At 42.0% G+C, this 16,297-nt stretch overlaps 1 protein-coding gene across 1 annotated transcript; it reads left to right on the top strand.

Annotated features, from left to right (window-relative positions):
- The first annotated feature begins 2,480 nt into the window (after positions 1 to 2,480).
- On the top strand, positions 2,481 to 14,445 carry RCN1 (reticulocalbin 1). The gene is made up of 6 exons (XM_058829055.1): positions 2,481 to 2,755; positions 6,291 to 6,484; positions 8,029 to 8,207; positions 8,737 to 8,797; positions 11,409 to 11,608; positions 12,505 to 14,445. The coding sequence occupies exons 1-6, from the start codon at positions 2,541 to 2,543 to the stop codon at positions 12,610 to 12,612; spliced, it is 957 nt and encodes a 318-aa protein (XP_058685038.1). The 5' UTR covers positions 2,481 to 2,540; the 3' UTR covers positions 12,613 to 14,445.
- The last annotated feature ends 1,852 nt before the right edge of the window (positions 14,446 to 16,297 follow it).

Here is a 16,297-nt window from a genome sequence, read left to right as displayed (position 1 = left end):
AGATGCATTATTGAAAGAAGTGTGGATGGTGAAAATAGCCCCACAAACTCTAATTAATCATTCAAGAGCAGTTAGTTTCTCTGAGAGATGTTCAACATAGTATCTCTAAACCAGAAAATACAAATATTTTAAGAAACAGGCATTGTGGATAAAGGACTTAAGAAAAAACTACCATTTTGTGAATTGAGTAAAAGGAGTCAAAGGCATGTCTTCACAAAGGATTGAGAATTCAAGGTCACGACAGCCCAACAGCAAAATCTGTAAATGTTAATCTGAGTGATACAAAGATCTGGCAATGCTAAGACTGACCAGATCAACAACTGTTCTGACTGAATGTGCAGCCTATTCTCAGCATTACAATCTCAGACTTCAGCCCTCTAAGGACAAGTAATGGCAATATCATTCCTTTTCCACAAAAAGTCATATTGGATCAATCAAATCTTTATTGTTATTACTAATGGTCCCAAACCGAGTCTGGAGGGATCAGAACACTCATGATTTCCCATCTTTCATAAGACCCCTGCATTTCAGGGCTCGTTCTCACTGGCACCCAAACACAGGGCAAAATTAAAATGTTCCGACGGGCAGAACCCATATCCCTGAGGCAAAGCCTCCCAGTGTCTGGAGGCTTTCCAGTGAACGACCATGTATGCACTTAGCCCCTTCTGCACAGCTCTCACTGCAGTCTCCTCACAGAAGTGCCTCCAAATTGTTCTGACAACAAAACATAGAAATTCATTTCCCACATCCCTCAAATAACTTCATATCTCTCTGCTGCTAAGATCAAGCATCAAGCTGATGTTTGATTACAACACTGACGGGGTGAATGGGCAGTAAAGCCTACCTGTTACCTATGCAAATGACTCGTCTCTTAACTAGCACCACACTCCAGCACTTGTGGATATGCAAGCTAAAAATTCAGCACCTCAGCACAAACCCACCTCTAGAATAACATAATAGATGTAGGAAGCACAGACAGAAATATCAGAAGACTGAGGCACAGAAAAGAGGCATTATTGTTGCACAAATATGAGATTCCTGAATATGTTAACGAACACTTGGAGGTATATGCTTAGTAACAAACAAATAAACAAACCCAAACACAGTAGGATTACATCTCAATAGCTTTGAAAGCTCAAACACAGCTGGTCTGATCATTTTCAGGCTGCCACATGCGCATCACAGCTCTCACCAAAGCAGTTGCTCAGCTATGGATGCACAAACACCCCCAGAGGACAGACTGTCCAGGCCTATGGGGCAGCTCTCGTGACTGAGCTCCAGGGGGTGCATTACTGCTCCTCTCTGTCTAATTAAGTCACAAACCAACATCTTTGACTGTTTAAATGGTTGAAATCTGCTGTTGTTGCCAATGGTTCTGAGGCAAACCAGCACTAGCCCTGCATGGCCTCTCATTTACTCTTTGCACGAGTCACAAAAGGCAGAAGACAGCACACGTGGAAATCTCCAACACCACATTTTTGTGGTCATTACAACCAAATCCTCTACCAGGCACAGCTCAGCTAGGCATGAGGTTTAGGTCAAAAGGAGTTCTACCAGTGTAACAACAGCACAAGGGGAAGCTGTGGGCTGATGCAGCATCTTGCACATCCATGTTCGTGGTACACCCAAAGGCCACATCAGACGTGGTTTATATACCCTGTGGGCTGGGCTGACAAACCAGCTGTTGTCATTTGAATAGTAACACCCTCAGTGTCCAAAAGAACAATGGACAGCCCAGCCTTGGTGGTAGAACACAGTTCACCACAGGACCCCTTAGCAACAGGGTCATCATGTACTGCACACAATGACAACCTGTATTTTTTGAGTTGTGAATGATGTGTGTAACATAGGAAAAAGAATCATACTGGGAAAAGGGATCAATTACCTCTGCCTAGAGATTTTCACAACTATGAAATAAATAAAACAAAATAAATTTCACTTTAGGCAAAACAAACTAAAACATTTTTCTTTGCCATGTGGTTTGGGCTTCCCCTCTCCTACATTTTCAGGATCCCAAGTTCCCTTACAGATGGTGACAGTAACCCCATCACGGTAAATATCCTTTGTGAGAGTGCTGGCAACCTTTTCCTCCCCGCACTTTTGGGGCATTGACACTCGGGGGCATTGACACTCAAGACAGCATGGAGGGGTTTGTTTGTGTTAAAATTACACTTTTATCCCAACCGATTTAGGATGACAGCACAAACCATCATCAGCCTGGCACTCTGGATGAACGAGCAGCAGCGGCGGGACAGCCACAGCCGCACCCGCTGTTTCAGCTGTGTTTATCAGGCTGAACTGGGGGGCTCCGGCGATGGCCAAGAGGATCGGCCCCTCCGCTGCCCGCGGCTCCCCGTGAGGGCTCTGCCCGCGGCCCCGGCCCCGGCCCCGCCGCTCGGGCCCCTTTGCGGACGTGGCGCAGCCGGGCCGGGCGCGCTGCCAATGGCCGGGCCGGGGGAGGAGCGGGCCCGGGGCGGGGCGGTGCTGGGCCGGGCGGGCAGCGGAGCGGAGCGAGGCTGTGAGAGCCGGGCCGGCGGGGCATGGCGGGCGGCGGGGCGCTGAAGGCGCTGCTGCTGCTGCTGTTGGCGGCGGGCGCGCTGGGCAAGCCCACGGTACGGCAGGAGCGGGCCCGGCCCGGAGCCGGGCAGCACGAGGACCGGCCCGGCTTCCAGTACGACCACGAGGCCTTCCTGGGCAAGGAGGAGGCGCGGAGCTTCGACCAGCTCAGCCCGGAGGAGAGCCGTGAGCGCCTGGGGTGAGCGCCCGGCCCGGGCGGGAGACGTGGCAGGGGGAGGGCCCGAGGTGGGCCCGGGACGGAGGAGGAGGCCTGGGGCTGCCTGAGTGTCCGAGGGGGCAGCGGGACCCTTCCCACCCTGAGGGGATTGTGCAGCGGGACCCTGAACCCCAGAGCGGTGCCCTGAGCCCCAGTGTGGGACCCTGAGCCCCAGTGTGGGACCCTGAACCCCAGAGCGGTGTCCTGTACCCCAGAGCGGTGTCCTGCACCCCAGTGTGGGACCCTGCACCCCAGTGTGGGACCCTGTACCCTAAAGCGGTGCCCTGAACCCCAGTGTGGCCTGTAGGTCGAACTTCTGGGTTTCGACTTCTCTCACACCCCGCTGGTTTTGCAAAGGAGCAGCCAACAGTTCATGGCTTTGTTTTTTTTTCTCTCCTGCCTTTTCTCACTGCTCCACAGCAATAAGCCTCACGGAGGGAGATGCTGTACCGGGTGTTGGACCTGCTGCCGGAGGGCTTTGCTGCTGCAGCCTCTGGGACACCTGCCCGCACCATATCAGTGCTAATCGAGTCTAAACCATTCCTTCTACCTTTACAGGTCCACTTCAAGCATCCTCACGCAGCTTTCCCACTTGTGACTTTTTTGCTTACAGTGTTTGAGTTGCTGTTATTCCTATGCTGCTCTTTATGCAAAGAACAGGGATCGTGCCTTTTCCCTGCTTTACACGTACAGGAAGCCAGATCACTAAGCAGAACTAAATTTTATAGGAGTTAAAGAAAGATCCTTTAATGTAGTTACTGCAAAGAAGATTGTTTAAAATATCTGCCTGTTTTTACTAAAATTCCCCCTGCCTTCGCTTCCACAGGGAGTAGCACTTGATAATTTTCTGTCTGGTCCTACCATAAGCAGTAGCATTGTAATCTCATTGAGTAACCTCTTGATCCTACTGAAAGCTGTCACTACTATTTACGTGTTTTAGTGAGTAAACAGATAAAGTTATCACCAGAAATGATCAACTTCATCCTCATTGTTTCAAGAAGGAGCAAGGAAACCATGTTCTCATCATACATGATCTATGACCTAGATTCTCATGAGCTTTATCACCAGAATGGACATGCCCTCCTAATATTGGTTTGCACTTACTACTACAGATAATTCAGTCAGGGATATGATTTAACAATAAAGCTGTTTTTAAATAATTTGTACAAATGTTAACTCGGCAAGGGAAGAAGTTTTAACTTCCAGTGATCTCACTGATTGCTCTTTGGAGGGGTACATTAAACAGGCACATTAAAGTACAGCCACAGTCAATAACCTTTTAAATGGAGGTGGCTGAAGTGGCCCTCTGAGGACATGTGGGGTGACCACAGTGCATCACAATATCAGGGATGTGGTTCCCGGGGGGCTTTGGGAAAGTTTCATGGCTTTAAGCATTTCCCAGCCTTGTAATTTTGGATAGCAGCCCACTGGGAGGTAAAGAGAGCATTTAAAAAAACATCTTGTGGCTTAATAGTCAGATATACTGAACCCCTTCCCCCCATTTTTCTTATGGGCAACTTCTGTAGTGGGTTACAGAGTCACTTCTCAGCAAGTGATTGGCATTTAGGAAGAAGGCAGATTTAATTAAAAGCTATTTTTAAATGATTTCTGGGAGAAAACAGAAACACACAGTCTGCTGCTCTAACCAGAGTCCATGCTGCTGTAGTTATAAGCCATTTTACCTTGCCTAGGATATGTGGCAGCACATTTGCCATCCCAATAATAACAATAAAAAGTGAGGTCCACAGTCCATACAACAGTTTCTTATCTGTGCCTTTGGGAGCTGTAGGCAAGACTGTTTCACTGTCCCCATCCTCAGCTGAGAAGTGGGGTGGAATAGTGCACATGGATGCCATGCACCTATAAAAACAGGTGAAAAGGAGGAGGCATGAAACATTTTCTGGTACACAGTCCCAACTTCTTTCATGTTCTACATTGCCAAGAGCTACTATCATGATCATTTAATACCTTAACAGTAGAAAGAAATACTAGTTAAATAAATGAAATGAAATTCATTGTGGGAAAAATCTGGTGACAAGTAGAGTCCATCATACAGGGAAGGAGACCACTGGCAACAGATTGATACAAAAGAGAAAAGGTTTTCTAGACAGTTAATTCATACTTTACTAATTCAGAAAGGAAATTCAGCAGCACCTTTTTTGCCCCATAACTCAGAAACAGAATGTTTATAAATTCAGTCTGATACTATCAGACTCACACAAGATTGCTGAAAGTTCTGCAGAAGCTGCTGCTGTTACTTCAGCAACCACTTTTGTAACAAAGGCTTGGGAAGAGACATTGCTTCCCTACTTGAGCAGTTCCAGTTGGCCAAGTGTAATTTCTTTGTGGAGAACCAAGATGTGGAATTGAAAAGAACGTTTAAAAGTGCAGATCTTTTTCCCCTGTGTCCTGTGGCTGCCTGCCTGGAGGTTTAGGGAGCTCACCTGTTGAATGTCAAGTGAGGATTTAGACAAGCCAGCTCCTGCTCTTACCCCTGCATTTTGAGTGTGTTCCATAGGCAGGAGCTGGCCACTGCCGGAGGCGCAGAGCACCTGCAGACAGTGCACCCCTGCACCTCATGGGCAGGGTGAAGGGTGCTGATGTGCCCAAAGGCAACCTGGATGTGCCAGAGAGCCAAGGTGGATGTGCTCAATTCCAAGAGCAGGGACAGAAGCCAATTTTACAAGCTCAGCCCCAAAATGGTGGAGTTTATCAATTGCAGAGAGATTAATTGCAGAGAGATTAGTTGCAGAGAACATAAATGGTATAGAGAGAATTGTCCTTTTTTTTTTTTTAACTGCAGCTGTGTGCAGAATGTTTCGCTCCTGCTGATCAACAGTGCTTGAGGCTGGCAGCTTTACAGTGGACAGAGGTTTATAACCCAGCTGCCAGCAGTGGCTGCTGCAGACTTAATATTGCTTTAGTGAGAAACAGGCATTCCTGGCAGCACCTACACTGGTTTCCCTTGGGAATGAAAGAAAAGAAACAAGTGGAGGGACGAGCTTAGAAGGGGAGACTACCTGGTGTACATCCCCAGCATTACACAGTCATGTAACTCACTTCACCCTGGTGTCAATCTGCTGGAAAGCCAAAGGAGAAACTGCAGGTGTCCACCAAGTCCTGGATTTTTTCCCTGGTTGCCTCCAGCAAGTTTGAGTACAGGCTTTGTCCTGAAGTGAAATTGGTGTTTCCTGCTCTTAGCCAGCACTGTAGGCAGTGAAGAGCAGGTCCCCCTAAGACAGGAGGCACAGCCTAAGAAAGCCAGGTGTTCTGTGCTCACTAATTGTGGTTGTGCAAGTTCCCTTTGAATTATTCATAGCAATGCTGGATAACGAACAGAGACATATTCCTTAAGATGAAGTGTGAAATGCAGGAAAGCCTTAACCAGCAGGACAGCTTTAGGAGTTTGGGGCACTCCGTTTTTGTGGAAAATCAGGGCCAGATAAAGATTACTAAAATTGGCCTGACATGCAGTTTGGTTTTCTGCCAGCTTAAAGATGCTGATCTCTTTTTACAGGAAGATTGTGGATAGAATAGATGACAACAAAGATGGCTACATCACAACAGAGGAATTAAAAAACTGGATTAAACGAGTACAGAAACGCTACATCTATGAGAATGTGGCTAAAGTCTGGAAAGACTATGATCTAAACAAGGATGATAAAATTGCCTGGGAAGAATACAAACAAGCCACATATGGTTATTATCTAGGTAAGAGAAATCTCCCAATTGTATGATCAAGGATTTTTTGAGATTATAAAATATGATTTCTTGCCTTGCAGTCAACAGGAGTTTGATGTCACATTTAGGACTCTTGAAGCTCACATTAAATGTTATAGATGCTCAGAGGTCAAAAGCAGTTTTTAGTTATTTATTGCAGCCCTTTGCACGTGGGTCACCAGCACACAGAAGGTTTTGTAGAGGTATCATTAAATATACTGACACAGCTGAATTATTAAAGTCTCCTCCAGTTAGAAATATATTATTTTTTAACATTAAAAAGGGTACTTTAATTAAAAATAATATATTGTCTAATTAACTCTATTTGTGAATTTAGTCTCTAAAATCTTAAGTCTAGATGTTAAAAATTTAGTCTGTCTAAGCTATAGCAAAGTTATTGATTAAAATCATTCTTGCAGAATAACATGCTTCAGACTGTGATCAACTGCAAATGAAAATCCTTAACAAATCAGGCAAGAGAAACATTTATTAAAAAATATACCTGAATTCCCCTGCCCCCCTCCACGTTCCCTTTGCTTTTATAAGTTAATGAAGGAAGAGGAAGAGATCACTTAAGCTAAAGGGCAATACTGACAGAGCAACAAATCAGTATTAATTGACCATTTATACTTACTGGGAAGGAGAAGACAATATTTACCTACCACAGAGGCAGTTTCTAGAGCAAGCTTCCTGTAGCAGTAATAATTCTAAAGTCTACCTTAGATTAAAATGGAGTTTGTTGCATTTGTGAAAGGCAATATTTGGCACACAGTCCCTACAGAATTATGCCTGGAACCCTTCTCAGCCCTTTGTCTTTGCTCCCTCTTAACACCAAGGTTTGGAGAGCAGCATTGTGAGCTTGCATTAATGAATACTTAAAATTTTCATCTGTAATTCCTGGTCTAGTCTTTTTCACCTGTGTTTGTCTCCCAGCATACAAATTGTGAAATTGTTATGAGTATTTTTCATTTTTAAAGTCAGTTTAATGATCCTATTAAAAAAATTATATCAAATACCATTCCTTTTATGCCACTGAATGCCCTGAAAAAATGTCATTGTTTTAAACTGAAAATAATTGTTAGGTTTCCTGTACCAGAGGCGTAGCACTGAGATAATTTCAGTCAGTCTGCCCCCTTCTGAAACCACGTTTCCTTGATTTGCTCTTCTTGAAACTTAAAAGTTGTGTGGTTCATATTGATTCCTAAAGAAGAAGGAAACTTCTGTGAATGAAGTCTACCCCAAATACTGCCTAAGTGATACTTGTAAAGGCAGATAAAAAAATCTGTGAGGGATAATATACAATTCTGCAAAATCCATTATTCTGGATTGCAACAGAAGGCTTGCTCAGAAATTTATCTCTACTACTGTCACCTTTAAAAATGAAACCAAGTACTTGAGCCCTGAATTTAAAACTTCCTGGGGAAGAAAATTTCCATTTAGAACAACAGGTATTCTGGCAATAAACCTTTTTAGCTTTGTTTTGCTGGTATGTTTTAAAGGAAAACACTTCTGAGATCATCTTGATTCATTTGCAGAAAATCCAGAAGAATTCCAAGATGCAACTGATCAGCACAGTTTTAAGAAAATGCTGCCCAGAGATGAAAGACGATTCAAAACTGCAGATCTGGATGGAGACTTGGCTGCCACTCGTGAAGAATTCACTGCTTTCCTTCACCCAGAGGAGTTTGAGCACATGAAAAATATTGTTGTCTTAGTAAGCAAAGCAAAATCAATGCCATTGTTCCTACTTTTATGGATGAACTTTGAAGGCTTCTCTAACCTTTCCAGGCAGGGTTTAGAAAAAGACACACATAATAGCTAAATGGGGAACAGAAAGGGGTGCCTTTTGTGATATCCACTTGATTTAGAAGTCTCAACATAAGAAAGACTTTTTAAGTGCACTTAGACAGCTCCTAAATGGAACCAAGAAACAATCTTGGGGCACAGACTTAAAGTAAAATAAAAAGAGAGTGTGCTGACATGCACACACACATGCAGCTGAGTGTTTCATGCAAGCTGGTATCTGCCCCTAACATAAGCAGTTCATTCATACAGGGAATTTTTCCAACATGAAAGGATATTTGTATATTCATTGTGTAAACAACAGTCACACTGGGTTTAGTGAGACGACATTCACTTGTGTATAGGGGCAGGTCAAGGCCTCAGAACATCAAATGATCAAAGGCAGGTAGTCAGAGCTCTCAGTTTTTTCTAGATTACTTTCATGCAAAATTGTTTTCCAGGAAACCTTAGAAGACATAGACAAAAACGATGATGGTTTTGTGGATCAAGATGAGTACATTGGTAAGTGTTGTTACTTGTTTCTGGTATAATCTCCAGTCCATTTTCCCATCTTCTCTCAAATTTGCAGCAGCATTAACAACCCAGAGTGAACAGTTCTGTGTTCCAGTTCAGCTATTTCACAGCAACCATCCCACCCAGAAAGTTTAATTTCATTTTAGGTAGATAGCAACATGACCAGGAAAAGTTCCTCATGCTTCACAGCACGAAATTCTCCTTTTGTTGTCATTTAACTCAGCTAAGAGTTACATCAGAACAAAAGAAGAGAATCTGGATTAATATTTTTCATGTCAGGGATAGTCTTTGTATATTACACCATGTTAACTGCTGCTTGAAGGCATTGTTTAGGATGAAGGAGGATCAGAAAATGAATTAGTCTTTTCTCAAGTTTGGATGGTTCTCAAATATCCAAAACACCTGGGAAGCAACCACTGCAAAAAGAGAAAATTCACCTTGTTCCTACTATTTTTTTCCCTAGTTTAATTAGTAAGTAAAACCCATTCTTCTGTAGTGATGATACCATTGTATTTTGATGAGTTTTAAATCCAGAAAGTAGGACTAAGAAGGCATTAGTGCAAAGTTGGATGAACCTTTCTGTTTCTAGTGGTGCTATAAAGATCACTTCACATAGAATCAGGAACAATATACACACACTAATTAATGGCAGGGGGTTCTGTTCCTTGTAAATTATATTTAGCCCAGAAAGTGAATGCTATTCATCTATGACTGAAATAACAGAGCAGCATAATTTCCACAGTAATTTCAGTTCATTCAGTGACATTACCTACATATAATTATAAGGTAATTGTCAACATTTGTTACCATGTGAATGCTGGTTTTTCTTGTCTTCTATAGATAGGAACATAGAATGTTCTAGTCACGATCACCCCACATTGGCAAGGATGATAAAAATCAAATTGACAGAACATGTCAGTTGCTTCAAATAAACAATATAATTTGCACTTTAAAAAATGAAAAAAGAAAGTGAATGTGTTGTCTGAAGTTTTCTTCATGAGTTGAGAAAACTATGCTTAAAATACTCCTACTTTCCTTCTTCAGATTTTTTTTTTTTTTTAAATTTTGATGAAGTTTCGATTAAGAAACCAACAGAAAACAAAATCTCTTCTTTGCTACTTTATAAGGAACAACAAAAAGATGTCCAAAAATTTCAGTCTGTAGATTTGGAGTACTGGGGAGATTTGCTGAAGCTTAGAAAATGATCCCACCCTCCTTTTCCTTCTTTCTTCCCATTTTGTCTTTCAAAAAATTTGGTTTAGATTTACATAAGCAACAGAGCAAAATACCTATTAAATTGTTGAGCAGAGGGAACTAAATTCTCACTGTGCATGGGCAGGTAACAGAGTATTTCAGGGACACTGGGGACAGTGACAATGGAGAACCTCAGCCTAGTGTGTACACTCACACTGCAAGGTCAGGAGGGTTATTCCTGCCTTTAAATTCAGAATTTCTGTTTCCCACAGATACCAGCCAGCCTCTGACCCTCACACCATCCATGGGGTACACTTTTCCTTAGCACATCCTTGAAAACCAAATCCAAAGGACACTGGAGAGGAGAGAAATAGTATCACAAAGCAGGCTTTAATTCTAAATAGAAAAGTGGAAGGCTTGAGGAATAAGCAGTCCTGATGAGCAGGAAAGGATTTGCCACAGTGACCAGAAGAATGTTATGGACACACCACTCCTGATTTGGAAAGCCCTGTGATGTAAAGAACATTTAGAAGTCAGTTGGTTTTAATAATCACTGCTACTCTCCCGTGTTTATGCAGAAAGCAGCTGCCACTGTGGCGTGGTCCTACCAAAGCCTCCAAAATGTAGCACAGGAGTGATGTGCAGAGCAGCTCGTGTGTGATCTCTGCATCCTGTGTCACAAACAGTGCTCCCTGCCCAGGTACCTGTCTGTGACAAGTGCACTGTGCCTGTGGTTCCTCACAGAATGCACCATGATTCATGACTTCCCCAGCTTTCTGGAAGAATGTCTTCTCCTGGAATGTGCTGTAGCACTGTATGGTTAAAGGAGAACTGATCTAATAAACTGAATGTCTCTTACACAGACTTCTCTAAAAACACTACAAATGCATGCAAGTTCCATTTAGCAATTTTTGTTTGCCTAAATTCCCCCTGTGCCTTTTTTCCTGTAATCACTCTGCTGGCTGGAGTCTGATCTTATCCACAAAGACATTTGCTGGCAGGGACAAGATAAAATGGCTGAGTTCTTTTCTCCCCATGTGACTGAGCCTAGCACTAAAGCTTGTGCCTGCTATTCAACCAGAGATCCTTAGAGGATTTTGTTCATTCTGAAATTCAGATGATGGTATTTGAGCACGTTCACCTCCCCTGTTAGCCCCACCAGCAGTGCACAGATGATACAGGGTAGTGTGAGAATGGGCAGAATCAGCAGCAGTGAAGAAATAAGGCCTGAGAGAAGATACAGCTGCTCTATTTACATCCCACATTCTTTTTCTGTACAGAGACACTGTGCGAAGAGTGAAAAGTTCAGTCTTCATGAAACACTGTGAAAATATCTTCAGTTTTAAAATATCTTTTCATTTGCAAAGTAAACAGGGCTCAAGTAAGACTTTTATTTCCTCTCCAGCTGATATGTTTGCAAACGAAGAGGGTGGACCAGAACCTGACTGGGTGATTACAGAGCGTGAGCAGTTTTCAGATTTTCGTGATCTCAACAAGGATGGGAAGATGGACAAAGATGAGATCCAGCACTGGATCCTCCCCCAAGACTATGATCATGCACTAGCTGAAGCCAGGCACTTAGTCTATGAATCTGATGTAGACAAGGTATGTAGTGTTCCAGAATTGTTTTTAAGGAAGTTATATAAGGTGGTGTGGCTTTTTTAAAATACCAGCTTGCAAGAATTTATTCCTAATAACTTTAGAGGCTAAAATTGGTAGTGGATTAATGTTTCCATGCCAGTTTCAGTTGGTAGTGTTAGAATTACAGAGTAGTTAAATACAATTTATCAGCTCTTGAAGCTCCCCTGGCTTTCATTTGGTGAGAAACTATAATCTTAAGCCTGAACATTTTAACACAGCAAAAATACTTTTTCCTTTAAGAGTGGTTATGATTTTTATATGTTAATATAGACTAAAAGTGGAAAATAAAGGTACATTTAGATACCCCTTGTACTCAAATGTAGAGGTAGCAAAACCACTCTCAGTGGTTTCAAGCACTGAAACTTTTTACTTAAACACTGGCTCTGATGAGGGGCAGTATATTCCTGATGATGGTCTTCAGAAGTGTAATGCAAGCAAAGTTGGAACCTGAAAGCCAAAATACTCTGAACATAGAAAGTGTAAATTGCTAACATAAGCAACCATCTTCCACAAAGTGCACCAGAGGATTTTTGTTTTTACTGTCAGGGAGGTGAACCAAACCACAGGGCAAAACAGTGTACCAGGTCATCCACTGTTACCCTGCTGTTCCCACTGCTTGGCAGTGAGTTCCTTACAAAGAACTTCCAATTAGCAGTTTGACCCAGCTGAAGGCTGTGGGACTTCTGTCTTCCATTGAGGTCCAAATTTCACTCGCTGTGACAGCTACAAACGATTGCTGAACCTGCAGTCTGCTGCTGTGAAGAACTGTCTGTTTCCCAGGGCTCTTGCAAGTCTGTGCTGGTGTGTTTTCACTTAGTTTTGAAAATATTCTTATAGAGGTTTTGTTTTCTTTCTACCAGGATCAAAAACTAACAAAAGAGGAAATTCTGGACAACTGGAATATGTTTGTTGGAAGTCAAGCTACTAATTATGGGGAAGACCTCACGAGAAACCATGATGAACTATGATACAATGTACCAGCCAGTGTGCCACACATCTTCTGTCCACTTTACTGAAATCACTGTGTCCATCTCCTCTTAGAGGGAAGATGGGCAAGGGACACTCACATCTGAATGACTTGCATTAATACTATTTTTAACATGCCAGCTTATTACCTCAGAAACCACATAGAAATAGCTTTCTTACTCCTTTCACATGGCTAAATACAGTATATAATTACTACAGGGTTTTTTTTAAAAAATAAGAAGGTAACTTTTCTGAATAAGTTAGAGCCTGACATGGAAAAGGCACTTCTAAAAATATTGCAAAGAGCTTTAATAGCCAGGTATTTTCTTCAAATACCCACTTTTACCATAGTGGAATGCACCTAGGATTAGAACCCTAAGGTTTAAACAGACTTAAGTTATTTAGTTGTCTTTTCTAATAGCATTGTAACAGTTCAGAGATAACCCTTTGAGCCTCCTACCCAGAGAAGAGTTTGATACCAGCTTTGTCTCCACACAGTTTCTGTGTCCCAGTTGGGTCAGTGGTGCTGCAGGAGTGTCCAGCAGCCCCCTGGCTCCTGCTTTAACATGCAAGATGTGCAGGTGGCCCTTGTCCCTGACCCCGGCATTCCCAGCCAGGGATGCAGAGTCCAGCGTGGCAGCTGCTCCTTCTGACAACAGGGAAACGTGCAACTGTTTGTGGGCCCTTGGCTTTGCTGCTTCCGGGGAGGAATTGTGCCACATGGAGCATAATTTATCTCCTGCTTTTCACACTTTACCCAAGCCCTACTCTTGTTCACGCAGTGTGAATGGCAGCAGTTCTGTGATGGAGAAAGAATGAGACATATCACCCCTCTGGGCCTTCTGTCTCCTCTGCCACATAAGAGGACAGATTTTTGTGGCTGAAGTTCTGGGTTTGTGTGTATATACGTATAAAGTACATGTTACTGAAGCAACTCTAAAGACAGCTGTCCTTCCAAAAAAGGGAGGAAGCTTTCTACACAGGTGCTTTCTTTTTTACTGTATAATGTGAGTTGTTACATGTATATTTTTATATACACAATTTAGATCTAAGTTTGGTTATTTTTAAATGTACTGGTTTTGAAATAAGCACAATAAAACCAATACTTCTTTTTGATACTGTGAAGGTGCAATAACACTAACACAGAGTAGCAGAGAGATGATGTGAAAACACAAATCATGCCAGTAGTTCCCAAAGCACTGGGGTGGTCATTTCCAAGAGCATCTGGGCATACAGCACCAACTGTTCTTTGTTGCCTCATTAAATAAAATAAAAACCAAAAAGAAGTGCAGTATACATAGTTGCTGTAACTAGAATTTGTTCTGGACACTAAAACTGGGAGATGAGGACTCCACAGCAGCGTTCTCTGGGAGGTTCCTGGAAGGTTTGGTGTAAACCTCACACCCTGGTCCCATAACCATCCAGAGGGGAGCTTTGAGACTCCCGGGATGTGAGACACTTCAGCAGTACAACACATTTGTGAAAATCCTCAGGAGACAAAGCAGAACTGTAACCTCTGTAAACAGTGTCATTTTTATAAGGTCATAGAACTGTGGTGGAATATTTTACATCTTAGAGTTGAAGATAATTAAATCTAGATTGCTGAGTCTGACAGAGATTACATGTGCTTGCTGGCACCACTACTAAGCTTTTGGGGTGCACTTCTTATGACATTGCCAGCAATGTCTGAAAAATCCCTACTTCTCCCACTAACATACAGTAGGGCAAATGTCATAAAAGTGAACTGGTTTTGCTTTTACAGTACCCTCAAGTTAAATAAAAGCCTAAATGCAGTGTTATCTGGGATGCAATAAAATTGTATCTTGGCACATGTAGATGATGATATATTTTGTTTCTGGCTTGGATTTGGAAAGGTTTATTGTACTCAATAATCATGGCAATCTATATCAAACTAACATATTTTACTAGCACATTTTCAGTACTCTCTATGTACTCAGATTATCTTTGGCTGTTTCAGGAAACAATACCTTAAAAGACCTCGAAAAAAACCCGCTTGTTTCCTGCAAGTGAAACTGCAGCTCAGACTGGATCCTAAGCCATGGATTTTTACTGGAGCCCAGGGGAAGGTTGTTTGCTCACTCTTGTTGAAATTCAGTGGGAGTTGGGTGCTGAGACACTAAGCATTGTTGCCCTCAGCTAAACATGACACTTCCGAATGCACTGTGCACCGTCCCAACAAAAAACCACATCTGTGCTTTGACAAGCAATCACATTTTCTTCCACATTAATAAATGAATTTGGAACAGAATTAGCAGCACGCAAGAGAAAAATTGTGTTCTCATATTTGTTCTTGATTCCTGTTACTGCTTGGAACACATTGGTGTTTTCCAGGATAAAACTATACTTTCATGAGTAAGAATGCTGAAATAAGAGGAGCTTTTCATGCAAACAGTAGCTGAAAATTTAGATCCAGAAAAAGGTTTTCTTACTTTTCCCAAAAGAATGGTACTCAGCATATATCCAGCAAGGAAAAAGGCAAATATGCCAATTAGAATGAGGTATAAAATAATCAAATTATTTATCAATAGTGGGTAATGGGGTCATATTAAGATCAGGAGCTTTTTTAATAAAGCAGAATGTTGAAACAATTTTAGAAGACATAAGGTTCCCTGATGTGATTTCATATTAAAGGCTCCCCTGTTTCTGCAGTTCTTCATGGTGTTTCTCTTACCAACATTCAATAATGGCACAGTACATTCCATGCACTAAAATTCCCTTTCAAGCTCAATGCACTATGGAAGAGTAACTCCAAAAGAGACTAGAGCTTCTGGGTTTAAATTTAACACTATTTAAGGAAAGCAAACCTTTGCTAGGGGATATAACTGTTAACATTGTGATTTTTCAAGCCTAAGGTTTCTAATGGGGTTTGACTGTTCCAGAGATAACATTTTTTTTCCTAGGTAACATATTTCAACTCATATTATGAGCAAATGCTACAAAATTTTAGTGTAATGTGAAATACTGTAATGTCAGATAGCATTATTTATCTGCTTAATATGACTAAAACCATTAATTGCTGGGAGCCATACTTCATCCCAGCAACATGAAAATCCATTTTGTGCCTATCTTGTCAGTTATTGCCAATTTTCTTAATCAATTGTGACACAGGGAAATTCTGTTGGGAAGTGTGTTTATACATTTCCAACTGCAGGTTCTGTGTGGTAACTTATTACATAGATCCTCCATTAACTCAGTGTTTTCACTATGCCCCTGCTACAATACATCGAAGGTGCATTTTTCTTACTTAGATATCTGAAATAGCCATTATTATTGCCCATGCAGTTTTAATTATTGGAATTTATGAAATGAGCTAAGTGGCTAATGTTCATTGTCTTATAATTCCATTTAATGGTTCAATCAGGTTGAATCTGTCTCCTATTCCAATAAAAGGTTCTGTACGTAACTCCCTGAAGGAGGGAGATCACAGCCCATCCTGCTCTCGTTACACAGGTACCTTACAAAAGTTGAATAATGTTTTGTTATTTGCTGAGCAGGAGCTGATCTTGATCCCAGTGAAGTTATCATGAACTCCTAGTTCTAAGGAGTGTAAGAACTACTCTAAGGCCTAGTCTAAGGTCTTGGCCACCCAAAGGCAAGCAGAAAAAGAGGGTGGTGGGACTGGAGGTCAGAAATAACCTTACAAGCATCAGATCCTGATCTTACTAC

The sequence above is a fragment of the Poecile atricapillus genome, chromosome 1 (genome assembly GCF_030490865.1).
Source record: "Poecile atricapillus isolate bPoeAtr1 chromosome 1, bPoeAtr1.hap1, whole genome shotgun sequence".
Classification (NCBI taxonomy): Eukaryota; Metazoa; Chordata; class Aves; order Passeriformes; family Paridae; genus Poecile; species Poecile atricapillus.
The sequence above is the reverse complement of the archived record's forward strand: the minus strand, read 5'-3'. Positions and strand labels throughout refer to the sequence as shown.

Excerpts from the sequence above, each read along its gene's own strand:
- RCN1 (XM_058829055.1), top strand. The coding sequence starts at position 2,541 with ATGGCGGGCGGCGGGGCGCTGAAGGCGCTGCTGCTGCTGCTGTTGGCG. Across the intron at positions 8,798-11,408 it reads GGATCAAGATGAGTACATTG|CTGATATGTTTGCAAACGAA; the intron begins GTAAGTGTTGTT and ends TTTCCTCTCCAG. Across the intron at positions 11,609-12,504 it reads ATGAATCTGATGTAGACAAG|GATCAAAAACTAACAAAAGA; the intron begins GTATGTAGTGTT and ends TCTTTCTACCAG.